Below are 13,770 nucleotides of genomic sequence, written 5' to 3'. Positions count from 1 at the left end.
TGGACCATGTACGTATTTTATTAAAGGATAAGCCTGGTCTGTGTTGCAAAGCCCTTTATAAAGATGGGCTTTCCTGTGTATGTGTTTACAGGAGTCTGGATTGTGGAGCTGCCTCTCTCGTAGTGCAAGACAAAAGACTGGTGCAAAGTCTGGTGCAAATAATAAATAATTTGTTTTCATGTGATGAGGTTTGCATGAAATTTCGATTATTTTGGAAACAGCACTCAAAGTTTTGGTTGAAAATAAGTGAAGATCTTACCTATCCTTTCAATAGCTGATAGAAACAACATGTTCCATTTGTTTAAAAAAATCTGGTTGTAGCTTTTTTTCCCTTTTGTTGTTTGTTTAATTATCTGCTAAGTTTTAAAATTTTAGTCTATCTTTTTAGTAGTTTTTCTACCTCATCCGTGCTGATTTTCTTCTGGTGGAGCTCTTTGTGTAAGCCAGGTTTTGTCTGGCTTGTTATAAGGATAAGACTAATCAGCACTTGATGGGCATTTTCTTTGTAGCAACTTTTTGTCTCTTCCTCATCCATTAGAACAAAATTACGTGGAAAATCCTGGTTGTGTTTTGAAAAGGAAACTTCCAATACTTGTAGCCAGGTTTACAGCTTGAATTGAGGAAGACATCCCCCCAAAATAGGTTATTTTTTAAGTGTTCATCAAGAGTATATGACTTTCCCCTCATAGAACTGTTACCTGAACACTTCCCTTTGAGGTGTATCTGAGGTATTTCAGACCCTGTAATTCAAAGCACCAAAATCCTTCTCTGTAACATCCTCCATACTAGGATGGATCTGTGCATTTAGATTGAGTATGGAAAAATTGTGGTGATGTGGATAAATAAAATCATATCCATGGATGTAAAAAGTAGGTCCTAATAGAATCAGAGTGCATGCTTTGGTGAATTTGAAGACCATTGGAACAGAAAGGTACCTAATTAAATAATGTTTAAAGGGTTGCATTTTCACTGTTTCACATTTATTACCTCCTTTACCATAAAGCAAAATCTTTTCTTGAAGTAGGATTTATATTTCTCCTTGGATTGATTACTTTGTGAAGTGTAGTTCATGTATTTCCATTTGGGTATGTATATTTTCCCCGGACAATATGGTAGTTCTAGATTTTGTGTTATTTTGCTTGCTGTGGGTAATTAACCTCTGGTGGTGCTGAATGTCAGGAATGGTTTCGATTGGAGCAGTAGTTTGTGGTATCTGGTGGTCCAGTACAAGTGACCTGATTTTGCTGGCCGTCACAGCATGACCACTTTCTCACATGTTTCACCTCACAGGGCTGATGGGTTTCACTTTTGAGTCTCTGGTTATTACAGTGGTTTAATAAAGCTTTATTAATTCCCATGCTCTGAAAATGGGAAAATGAAAGTGGCAGCAAAGTAATTTTAAGCATGTCCTCAGGGCAGAGGCGCCCCTGTAGTCAGTCATAGCTTCAGTCTTTCTCTGCAATAGAAGTGGGCCAATCACACGAAAATTTGGGTAGGTCATAAATGTCTGCTATGCATACTACTTATTTAGGTATGTGTTTGCTAGCCCCAGGCAGGAACCTTCAGGAATCAGTGGAAGTTGCCAAACTTCCTGGATGCTGTGTTTTCCCTTTTGTTGTCTGTCTGTGAAGCAGCTTTCCTTTCATCTCTTTGTCTTTAATACGGAACTGCTGTAGGATTCCTTTTTTTGCTATGCAGTGTTATAGTCTTCTACAACACGTAAGCCTTCCCCATTTCATAGGCTTTTTTGACTCTAGGACTTTGATCTGATAAGTTCCCTGGATTAGTTTCATACTTGGAGGTGTTAGGGGAGATTGATACCTAATTACATTCTTTTGTAGTGGGCTTCTTTTAAACTGCAGACTGCTCAGTTGGTTGGCTTTGCTTGTTGCTTTGGGTTTCAGCTGTTGCACTTCTGTAGTGCCACACTCCCGGAAAGCACACCTTTTGCTATAGAGACAGTCATTCTGGATGTCTGGAAAATGCCATATCATTTGTGATAAAGTGACAGAAACATAAAATCATCATCTTTGTATTTATGTGTTTGGCTTTCCTGCACAATATTGTGTTTTGTAGTTGCTTTGAGTTTTCCCCTGCCTTCTTCAGACCATAGATTGCTGTGCTTAACTGTATGGAATTTACAAACAAGGTTTATTTTCTGTGCTGTTATCCTTCCTGTTCAAGGTGTCTGAAGGTGGTGAGTGGGAGGTTGAAAACAATCTGCAGGAATTTTGATGTAGCTGTCTAGAAGAAAATGTAACAAAGTGAGTGTGCGGGAGAGGCTTTGGAAGGAGGGATTGAAGCTGTTTCCATATACAGCAGGGTAAACATAGGCTATATGCAATAAGCTTTGCAAATCTTTTACAAAGACAAAAACTGACCCATGTTTTCAGCCTTTTCTCTGTTCTTACTCAAGACTATTGCAAATGGTACTAGTGGTTTCACAGAGGCAGATTTCTGCTAGCTGGAACAAGTTTGTGATGACTTATAACTCTCCAGTCATTTTCAAAAATGCAAACCACAAAAGCCAAAAACAAAATCTACCCTATTGAGCCTCCTCTGACCTCCTATTGCACTGAAGGAATTTAAACTTTTTTGTATTTCTGCACATGTGTGAATAGCACACCCAGCTTCCATCTTTCACAGGTAGATTTAATTAAACCGATGTTTTCTTTCAGGTTTGAAGGGGAACTGGTAGCTATTATATTATATTGCTTAATTTTTGACCTTGCTTCTTGTGTGATATTAGAAGTGAGTTGTTTCCTCTGTTTATGTGTTTCATAAATGTGAGATTTTACCATAATAATGAGTAAATTGGAGAAGGAAGGTTCTATTGCTCTGTCTCAGAAGGACACAGGGTAATTTGCTGCATTTGTCTTAAATGTAAGATTGTTCTTGGAATCTGTCCCATCATCCTGGTTGAAAGTGATTGAGCTGCTTACTGGGGAGAACCATAATTTCAGTTGCTGGCAGCAGGAGGATTTAGTGAGAAATTATTGTCATCACCCTAATCTGATAGATTTCCTGTAAGGAACAGTGACAGCATTGTTGCAGTTAAGGCTGAGAATGTACATTAGCTAGAACAGAGGAACACTTTATTTTACATGAATAAAACTGTAAAAGAGAAGAATTTAAAAGCTAAGATGGTGGAATAAAAGATGGTCTACAGCTGCAACTACAACTTGTTAGTATTCTCAGCATCCTTTATTTTGCTGAAGTTTGAGGAGAAATCAGTCTTTTCTGAGTCATTTCTGCAGCATTCTGTCAGAGAGAAATGTTTGCAAATGATCTCAAAGCAGAATGAGGAATGTGCACAATTTAAACTTTCTTATCATGCCAGATATAGCTGATGTAGCAAATGAACTAAACAAAGCACAGGACAGCACAGCCCTCAAAAAGCGAGCCGAAGAGAGAAGTTCAAGATTACTGCAGTGTGTGAGGTCATGAACTTGATATGTGAAACTCTACAAATATACATATGCTTAGTTAAAAGAATATTTATAGAAATGGAATAATGGTGGATAGTTACCAGTTATACAGGCAGCAGTTGCCAGTTATACAGGGAACAAATTTTGAAGAGAGATAGAGATATTTTACATTAAATGGTTATCATTGAGTGTTTTTTATTTGTTCCCTAAATAAAATAATCTTTAGTTAAGGTTTTATATCAAGCTCTCCAGGATAATAATAAACTCTGACAAGATAGTTGCACTGTGTAGGGATGTCTTAATAATTCTGCTTTGAATTGGGTAAAATCTGATGGGTGGTCTGGCTGGTAACAGCCTAGTAAGTGGCTCTGAGTGTCTGCACCCTGCACCCTTCCAATATCTGTTTTGAAAGGACTTCATCATTTCAGAACAGAATCCTGGATGCAGGAAGAGACTGCTCCATAGTCCTGTTGTATACTTGAGGAAGTCCTTCAGCATTCTTTACATAAATTAACTCATATGGTGTTTTATATGTGTTCATGATTTTGTTTCATGCATTAGTGCAGATACGCTAGAGAAGGTTTTAGCTAAAAATGCTAAGCCTAACTTTTCTCAATAAGGTACCATTAATTACTTTCCTTAGTATTTTTCCTTCTGGAAAATACTGCATATGTGCCCATTGGATATGTATACCTAATTCGTCATTCTTTTTAGGTGTGGAAGAGAAAGCCTTGCAATATGAAAAATCCCTTAGAAATATGAAAATATTTACAGTATTAAAGGAGGTGATATACAATTTGTATTCATCTGGAGAAAGTTCAGGAGAAGTTCTTGAATGTCAGAAGCTCCTGGAAGTGAAAATAACTGATGATGTTGCATGCCAAATCTTAGAGTTATTAAAACAAAATATACTGACGCTAGGTTCTGCTTTTTTTCTGTGCAATGTAAAAGCAATGCTAAGTATCATAACACCTCTGTATATTTGGAGGCAAGACACAGTATCTTCTGGGAATTACAGTATTGGAACTGGCTCTGTGCTTTATTCAAAGGTAAGGAATGGTCCAGGGTGTACTGCTCCAAAGCACTCTAAGCCTGGAAGCGTGTTGCCATTTTCCTGTGCTACTGCAGGCTGACTCTTGTGCTGAAATTCAAGTAAAACAAAACAAAGCAAAGCAGAAAAACCCCAAAGCTGGTAATTGGCTGGGATGATGATTGTGTGAGCTCATTCCCCCAACCTCAGGAGGAAAGCCTGTTTAGTCAGCCAACAGTGCTCATGCAGTGAAGCTGCCAAGCATGAGCTTTCCTGAAGCATAGTCATGCTGCAACTTGAACATTTATCACTGCAGTTTAAACTATGAACTGTTATTATTAGGATGACATAGAAGATACTTTCCTGTAGATTTTCTATATGGAAAGAACTTCTAAAATGTGAATTTTGTGATACTTTCTTTTACCATTAAATACCAGATGCACCAAATCCTCCTTTATCTTGGTGATCTCTTAGGATGTAGTTATTTTTGCATGTAACTGGGAGAACTGGGATGTTCAGTAAGAATATTTTTTTTCAAAGTACCTTAAATCTCTTTTCTCCCTGGTCACATCCTTTTCACTATCCTGGGTTTTGTGCTGAATAACAACTTCAATTGTACATATTCCTTTTCCTCATTTAGGTTATCTCTGAATGTACTCCTTTTTATACTTTGCATCTTAATAGTTTGTTAGATCTCTTTCCCAGATTGCTGCAGTTCTAAACTGGTCTAAGTTAGACCTTGTGATGCTGGTGTCTTCTTACCTACTAATAGAAGAAGCAGAATCAAAGTCCACACAAGTGTAGGTTTGGAAAGTTGTGCTAATGCAATGCTTTTTTACTAATGTGAGAGTCCTCTTTCTAAAGGTCTTCTGGGTACTTTTCTGTGTGGTGACTGCAAATCCCAGCCACAACTATTAAGAACAGCATCAGCTGGGCTCTTTCTTACTTTCTTTCTTTGGTTGAAAACAAGGACCCTTCATGTTGAAAGTTGAATGACGTCTTTTTGAAAATTATTGTTGTATTTTTCTTCACAGTGTAAAAAGTCTACAGCAGAATTTCAGACAGCTATCAGGTTAAAACTTGATCTAATGGTAATGTCTACTAACTTTTAATATACAGAAAACCTTCCATTCTCTTTAACAGAATGCTGTGACTGATCGTTACAAAAGCATCAGTAGAAGGAAAATGTTGCCTAGTTTGGAGAGAAAAATAGCTTGTGATGATTTCACAAAGTAAGACTGTCAGGAATCACTCTTAGTAGTATTACCTCAGGTGTTGAAATTTAGCTGTCATCTCTGATACATTTGCAGTACTGCAGAAAGCAAGGAGAGAGGATGGATAGCATTAAGGCTTCTGAGAGGCATATAGCAGCTTATCCACCTCTACATTTTTGCTACCAGGGATTTAGTTCCTGCTGTAAGATGTTTTTTCCTCTCCTAGTGAAACTTTCAAGTAGGAAAAACTTAGTTTATGAAATTTTCGTTTGTGTACTAGTTGCAGTTTAGAGAGAATTTTCCATCTCACGTGTCCATAATTTCTCCTATTTTTGTCCTGTTGTGATAGTCTTGGGAAATGAGCTGAGACGTTGTGCTTAGAGGAGGGAGGAATGCCCTGGCTCTGTGCTGCGGGGTGGCAGAGGTCCATGGTTTGTAGCCAAAGGCAAAGGGGAGGCAGTGTGAGGGAACAACTATGTAACAGCCTGAGGAAGTGAGTCACTTCACTCTGAAACACAGTCCCATGGTTCCAGTCGCACTGAAGCCAAGCTTGGCCTCTGAGGTGGAAGTTGCGTAAGTTAATTAAAACTCTTTGTCCTTTCCTCCTCGTCATGTTCCCAACCCCACCTCAGTATTAAAACCTGCACTGTATCCCTATCCATCTGAGGAAGCTCAGGTTACAGGACTTCAGTGTGCTATATCATTTTGGTTTATTATTTTTCATTTTAGAAAGAGGGATAAATAGATTGCAGGCTTCATTGGAGGGGATGTGTGTGTTAGCCTTACCTGCTCCACTAAAGAGAAACTTGATTATATAACAGAAGGGATGTAATAAGAATAGGGTTTTAACTATTTGCTGTAATTTTCCTGGAATATATTGGCAGTGGGATTTAAAGTGGAATAGAACGCACACTGAAAAGGGTAGGAATAGAGACTTACATTAGAATGTTAGTAGTGGTAATCTGATAATATAATTGAATTTAAAACGAAACATCTAAAACGGTTTTAGGTGTCCAGATAGAAATACTAGTGTTCACAACACTAGTGTTCACACATTAGACCTTAATCCTGCAAGCTAGCCTCTTAGAGTTTGTGGGTAGCTTTTCTTTGTGGAAGAAGAGAATAGGAGGGTAGAATTGTTGTAGAGTGCCTGTTCTGGAAAGGCTTTCTCCTGTTATGTTTGTAGCTTTACACTAACAGATATTTGCTGATGTCTGTGAACAGCTGTTATAACAGCAGCTGCCTGAACTACCTTTCAGTGAATGTGATCTGAGTGGGAGCAGTTTCTTTCAGCTGTTGAAGAAAACTTCTGAGAGAGCAACAGGTTGAGCAGGCCCTGGCCCTAGGGCTTGGATGCTGGGTGGGCAGTTCTTGACTGGAAATCATTGGTGGTGTATGTGACTGATGGACTGTTGCCTGACCCTTTTCTTTCAGAATACTGAATTGAGCGTCTTGCTCATATTTGGCTGCAGTCTTCATGTACACATGTGTCTTTTAAAGGTCTTTGGGAAGCGTGGCCTTTTGGCAAGCCATGAGGGTTTTTTGTTTTGTAGTTTTGAGTTGAGATTAAAACCAGATTATTCTGGCTACAGGAAGATGTGGAAGTCATTGGCCAGATCAGAGGTAGTAAAGAGTAAGAGTAAAACTTTCAGTATGAACTTAAGTGATTAGTCAGAATTCTATGTGCAACAGGGAGTTGCATCATGCAAGTACAGTGTGATACCTATTTTGTAAAACTTAGTTGTTTTGTTTTGCATTCTTCTAGCAGGTCACATCTGTTGTTTCTTCCAGCTATTATCGTGGTCTTCATTTCCATGGGAAATGGGACAGACATTGTTGCTTATCACATGAGCATTCATAGGCCAATTATGCCTGCTGATGATTCATTGCAATTGCTTCTCTATTTCAGGACCTGTAACTAAGTGGACCATACTGACCTCTGAACCACGAAGTATAAGAGTGAAAAGAAGTGAGAGAAGCACACAAAGAAAAAGGAAGTGAATGTACTTTCATCTGCACTTCTTTCCTGACATTTATTACTGAAGCTGAATGGAAAAGAAAGACTGCTGTGCTTTTCCTCCCCCAACCTCAGGGATGGGTGGATTATAAATACTGTGTGTGCGGCTGGGAGAATAGACTGAACCATGAATCTTCAGGCTCAGCAAAAGTCTTCAAGCAAACGGACTGGGAAACGAGTTGCCTATTTTAATGAGCAGGACATAGCTGTGCCATCAAAAGAACCACAGCAGCAGCTTAAGGAAGGACAGTACTATGGTCATGGAGGGAATATACCAGTTTCCCAAACTATGGAGATTTCTCATCCAGGAGGATTAACAAGCACACCCAACAATGTTGCTTTGATGAACTCTGTTTATAATCAAGATAGAGGAGAATCAGTGATGATGCCCCAGTCAGTAACAGCTGTCAAATGGCAGAATTCACTAATGGGAAACCGGTTGACAGAGAGGGGTGACAGCCACTGGCAATCTCCACCTTCAGTGTGGAACCACAGTATGGTTTTTGGGGGCAACCCAAAAGGACCCCACTCCAATGCTGGTGGCCCAGGCTTCTATGGCCACCCAGAAGCCCTTAAAAGAAATCAAGAGAAAGGAGTGTTTGTGTCACAGCTGGATTTATATGGAGATGCTGTCCAGCAGATGATGTCCCAGAAGGCTCAGCTGGAACAGCAAGCCCTGGTTAGACAACAAGCTCAAATGAATTCCTTTCATCAAATGCAGAAACAGCAGCAGCAGAATCAAACTCTGCCATTGCAGCCTTTCCAACTTGCATTTGGTCACCAAGGCCAAAAGCAAGGTCTTCCTGAGCTATTACATGTCTTTCAAGAAGCCCCAACTTCTTCCAGTCCAGCATTTACTGCGCAACAAAAACAGCAAGCTCTTCCCCAGCTACAGCTCTTTGAAAATTTCTATCCTCAGCAGCAGCAGCAACAGGCTGCCACACAAGCCTTCGGTCTGCAGCAAACAACTTCTATAGCACAGCCTCATGTGGCAGCTGCAGCACCTCATCATCACATGATGCCACACCAGTTTCAGCAAGCAGAGAGGAACCAGGAGCTATTCAAGGCATTAACAGAGCAGAACCAACAGACTGTTCTACCTCAGACGCAGATTCCCTTTCCAAGAAGGTCACGGAGACTCTCCAAAGAAGGTGGCCTGCTGACATCTGCAGGAGAAGTGTTGACTTCTAAGCAGGCAGAAGAACAACCTAGCAATTTATTTCTGCATCACTGGCAAACACATCAGCAAGAGGTCCCGTTACAGCAAACACCTGAGTCACTGGCCCACAGTAAAAGTAGCTATTTGCACCCCAAAAGATTGGATCTGGGGCAGAAGGATGTCCTGGTGAATAGTGAGCAGTGCCAGATGGAAACAGACAGGCAAGCTGCAGCCCAAAATGGTAGAGATGAGGAGAAGCAGGTAGCAGCACCTGAAGAAAACACTCAGAGAACTAATGATTTTCAGAGTGTCAGAGGTGGTGTAATCCAGAGTACCCGACGGAGGCGACGTGTTTCTCAAGAAGCCAATTTGCTGACTTTGGCCCAAAAAGCTGTTGAGCTGGCTTCTCTTCAGAATGTAAAGGTAAGGTATAGACCCTAACCAATATAACATGTTTTAAACTACAAAACAGGGCTGAAAGGAAAGGATGTTATGTACACATGCAGGATAGGATGGTATCTTGAAGTGTGCAACAAGGGCAGCTCTGATGTGGAGGCATGTAAGTTCAGCTGCTGTAGTTTATAGATGCGGGAGAACAGAGATGCAGTGTAGTGAAACCACTAAGGGACAGTTTTATTTCACTAACACCAAACATTATTTTAGCCCACGACATGAAAATATGGATGTTTTCAGCTTAGGTCTCAATGAGATCAGGAATTTTGAGAGGCAAGTATAAGCAGCTTACTTGTTGTCTTTTTACCGATTTAATGTTCTATTTCTTTTCTGTTTAAAGACTTAGGCTTACCTGCCAGTTTTTTGGTTTCAGCAGTTGAAGTGTTTCTAAAATGCGCTATCTAAAAATTACATAATGCAATTTACATGTTCAATATTTCTCAAATATTAAAAGTCGAAGAAAGCTTCACTTACATGAAGGACCTAAAGCAGGCGTGACAAAGGCCTGTCTCATGCAGCATCCTATTTCTAAGAATGACCTGAGAGCTGTAGAATGACCTGTCTGCCCATAGACCTCCTGTAGGACTTAACGGGAGGAAATTTAGAGCTGGCTGATGTGGTAACCTTTTGATATCACATCAGTCTAAACTGAACAGTATATGTTCCATATGGCAAGATGACAGAGTTCAAAATTAACTAGCCTATTGGGAGACAAGTGATGGGATTTTTGGAGGGATTGTTTTTGAATGTTTTCTTAGAGTTAGGGTTTGCCTAATCTTTTATTGAGTGCTTCTTAGGAGCCACACTTTTCCTTGGAAGTTTTGTTGCCAAAGGCTGACGAAATATACGTTACATGAGCTACTTTTACCTACACTTTTGATATCTGAGTTGCTATCCAGTCAGACAACAAAGAGAAGGGCATTTTATTGCCTGTTTTGTTCTCATCATCCTTTTTATCCTCATCTGTCTGTCACTGTTTTTCCCATCTCTTCCTTAGAGGAATGTGCTGTTTGAGTGAAAGAACTAAACTAATAAACAATGAGCTGAATATCCATAGCCTACTCCATCTCTCGGACAGCAGAAAGGTTGATGTTTGGTTGATGCTGTCTTCAATCCTTTTTGCTCTAACTCCAGTTGAACCAGCAGATTTGATAAAGAGCTAGTAGTACATAGTAGCATGGTGTATTTGCTCATACTGTGCCAGCCATTGTATGGTTATATTGCAGAAGGCCTGCAATTCACATTGCACTTGGATCACTAACAGAGTGTCAACAAGAAGCAAATAGAGCATTTAGGAAAAGGCCCTGGGAGATGAAGCTAAAAATTGGCCATTTGAAGGCACGTGTGCTTGCAGTCTGATTCATAATGTAAAGACCAGAGAAGTGTTTTGACAGATGCTCTTTTGTACTTTGCAGTTATGCAAGCATAATGGCACTAGCAGAAGAACTCTTTTATGTTTAGATCTCTTCAGGTTTTCAGAAGGAGGTTTTGAAAGATGATAAAATTCTTACCAGAGGTCTGATGGATTTTACATCTTTAAGAGGCTGGATATTGTGTGAGGGAGAAAAAGAAAATATGTTTGCTAAATGAGAGCGGGCTGCTTCTCATATGAGTGTCTTTCTGTTAAAAACAACCTAGAAGCCTTCTCTGCATAGACTGTGTAGAAGGCCATAGAGCTAAATTATTGATTGAAGAAGATGACATTCATAATTTGAACCAGTTTTTTGAACATCGCAGTCTAGGTATGTGTACCTTACCCAAAAATAATATTCTGGACAGCAATATCAGTCTACATGCATGATGCTTTGCACCAGAGCTGCCTGTGGCTGCCTTTTTTTTTTCAGGTGATGCAAGCTTGTTGCTGCCTACAAGCTGCAGTAAATTCTCAAATCCTACTTTAATTGTTTCAGTGTGACTTGTTGCCTTCTAAAAGTACAGAAAAATTTTCTCAAATCTGAATGGTTGTCTGAAAAGGTGTCTGAATTTAAATATTCCTTTATGGAAGGAAGACAAATTTTGGTTACCTAGCTGCTTTCCCCTCGCACAGGGCAGGGCACCAGCTGCTACAAACAAAAGGGGAAAAAAAGTTTTGTTTGCAGAATTGTAGTTGTGGACTCACTTCTTTCATGGACAAGCTTTGGTTTGACTGCAGACAGAAGCTGCCTCTCCTTGATGCAGATGATGCAGAACGCTAGCAGAAAGGACTATGTAGGCAGGTGTTTTTAAAAGGCTGGTGTGGTTTCTAATCAGATCACAGATGTGGCCTGAACAGTTCTTTAAGCTGTTGCAGTTGGGTTTTTCTGTGAATTCTAAGTTTTTTAGAAACACCTTGAGGGATAGACAGGATCAATGCAGGAATGTCTGATAGGTTTCTGTGGATTTCCTGGAGAACTCGAGATGACTAGTTCATATCTCAGTATTTATGCAAGAGTCTAAATGAAAGTGCCACATGTTGCACTTATTGAAGTTATCCAGCAGCCCTCCTGCCCCAAATTCTGCAGCAGGGATGCTGAGGTAGCTGAAAATCCCCTAGCAGGTCCCATCCTTTCTGCTTACCTCTGAGAATAATCAAACAGCTGAGAAACTATTTAGGGATCTGAAGCAAAAGGCTTAATTCCAAAATTAGTCATGCCTCTTAGTAAACATTAGGTATGTGTGAACTTTTAAGATCAGAAAAGCAGTGGTGTGGTCCAGAACATTTTTAAGGATGTCTCAACTATTTATATTAAGTCCCTACTGGTGCCTTTTCTCTATCTGTGCTACTGTTCAGATCTTCTCTTCTTCTTTTGTCTTGGCGGGGTCATCTCTCCCATCTCTGAGGAGGAGTCCTTTGTTGTTTGCCCCCAAGTTTTGAAAATAAAAGGAGCATAGTTAATAATAAAACCACAGGAAAGTGACACTTTTGGGTGACTATTGCACTTTTGAGCTGCCATAATTTCCTCCTTGTAGTCAGCAAATTAGTTCAGGTCTCTTGACCTACAGATGTCTGTGTAGCACCCAGGAAGTACCTGAGGTTTTTAGGTTGGTCAGAATTGGTGCTTGTTCACACATTCACATTGTCATTACATGTTGCTGCACCCAGAAAGTGGTGTAGGGAAGCTACAAAAATTTACAGGAACCCCTTTCTGTCTAGAGTCAGTGGACTCCAGTGATGTCTGTCAGCATGATGAACATGATGAATGCCCTCCAAACCCAAAACTGGTGATTTTATGGGAAAGTACAGGAGCCTGTCACCAGCCTGAAGTGAAGACAGGTCCTCAGACCTCATTAATTTCTCCTGAGGCTTATTCTGGGATAATGGATGCCACTTGTGACTTTACAATTGTGTGTTCCATCACTGTGTGGTAGGGGTGTACATCTGCAGTCTCTGTGAAGAAGCAGTCAAACTTGTAAACTGCAGAGTCAATTATGGAGTAAACCTTTCTGTGCAACTTAGCCCAACTCTAATAAAAGGTCTTGAAAGGGGGCAGTCCTGGATCTTCTTGATATAGTGGATTTTATGTGCTCAGTCTTGTTATCTGGCTTATTTTGAAGGCTTAATGTTTTCCAGAGTCAGAAAAAAAAATGAAGCAAAAAACTAACTCTGGGTTTGGGTTTTTTTGTGTGTGAGAGATTTAATTAAGATATTATCATGGTTCAGTCTTCCCTGGAGCAGAAATCCAATATTTGAAATTAATAACCTGCAGCTTTTGATCATTACTAAAACTAAAGAGCTGTTGTCGAAAGTTACAAAGCAGGACACAAATTCATATAGAAAATAAAATGTTAAAACACAGGTAGTGAAACAATTCTTAAGAATTACCTATATAAGTGTTCTAGCACTTGAGACTACAGGCAATCCTCAAGTTATTCTACGGAATTTTAGTAACACTGTGAAGTATTCTTTTTCCTCCAGTAATGCTTCCAAATCCAATTCAGCTTGCAAATTGCTTTGAGAAACTTGATATACACTGAAAGTGAGATGATATCTCATTTATTACGTAAGTAATACAGAATTTTTAGGAATCTATTTTTCTTCTCAGGAGCTGGATAATTCAGAGGAGAAGAAGAGTGTGCTAGTAACTGCTCCAGGACCTACTGCAGCTTCAAAAAGTGTTGTGGAATTTGCCAGTTCTTCACCAGCTCCCAAAAAAGCCCGGGAGGATAACAGCCTTGTGCCTCTTATCATTCCTGTGTCTGTGCCAGTGAGAAAAATTGACTTGCAGAGCCTTGAAAAGGAAAAGTCTGAGGATGGAAAGCTTCAGAGAGGCCAAGCAAACGATCGAGCTCCGTGTGAACGGAAGCCTTCTGTGATAGTCACTCGGAGGCGATCTAATCGTAATACTAACATGGAGACCTCGAGTCAGGTATGGATGGACTAAGAAACCAAAGATGAGCCACTTCTGTTAGATTTAATCACACAGTTTTTAGCCCTGAACTTTTCTATTAAAGTAGTTTGAACTCAAGGCTTGAACTTGGAATGTATGTAG

At 39.8% G+C, this 13,770-nt stretch overlaps 1 protein-coding gene across 1 annotated transcript in view; it reads left to right on the top strand.

Annotated features, from left to right (window-relative positions):
* The window catches only part of MIDEAS (mitotic deacetylase associated SANT domain protein), a 54,458-nt gene that overhangs the window by 21,960 nt on the left and 18,728 nt on the right, over positions 1-13,770 (top strand). The window contains exons 2-3 of the mRNA XM_053944503.1: positions 7,582-9,271; positions 13,324-13,647. Coding sequence (XP_053800478.1) covers positions 7,817-9,271; positions 13,324-13,647 — 1,779 coding nt within the window. The 5' untranslated portion in view covers positions 7,582-7,816. The remainder of the gene's footprint in view (positions 1-7,581; positions 9,272-13,323; positions 13,648-13,770) is intronic.

The sequence above is a fragment of the Vidua chalybeata genome, chromosome 6, assembly GCF_026979565.1.
Source record: "Vidua chalybeata isolate OUT-0048 chromosome 6, bVidCha1 merged haplotype, whole genome shotgun sequence".
NCBI classification, from domain to species: Eukaryota; Metazoa; Chordata; class Aves; order Passeriformes; family Viduidae; genus Vidua; species Vidua chalybeata.
Note: the sequence above shows the minus strand (reverse complement) of the source record. Positions and strands in the feature narration are given on the sequence as shown.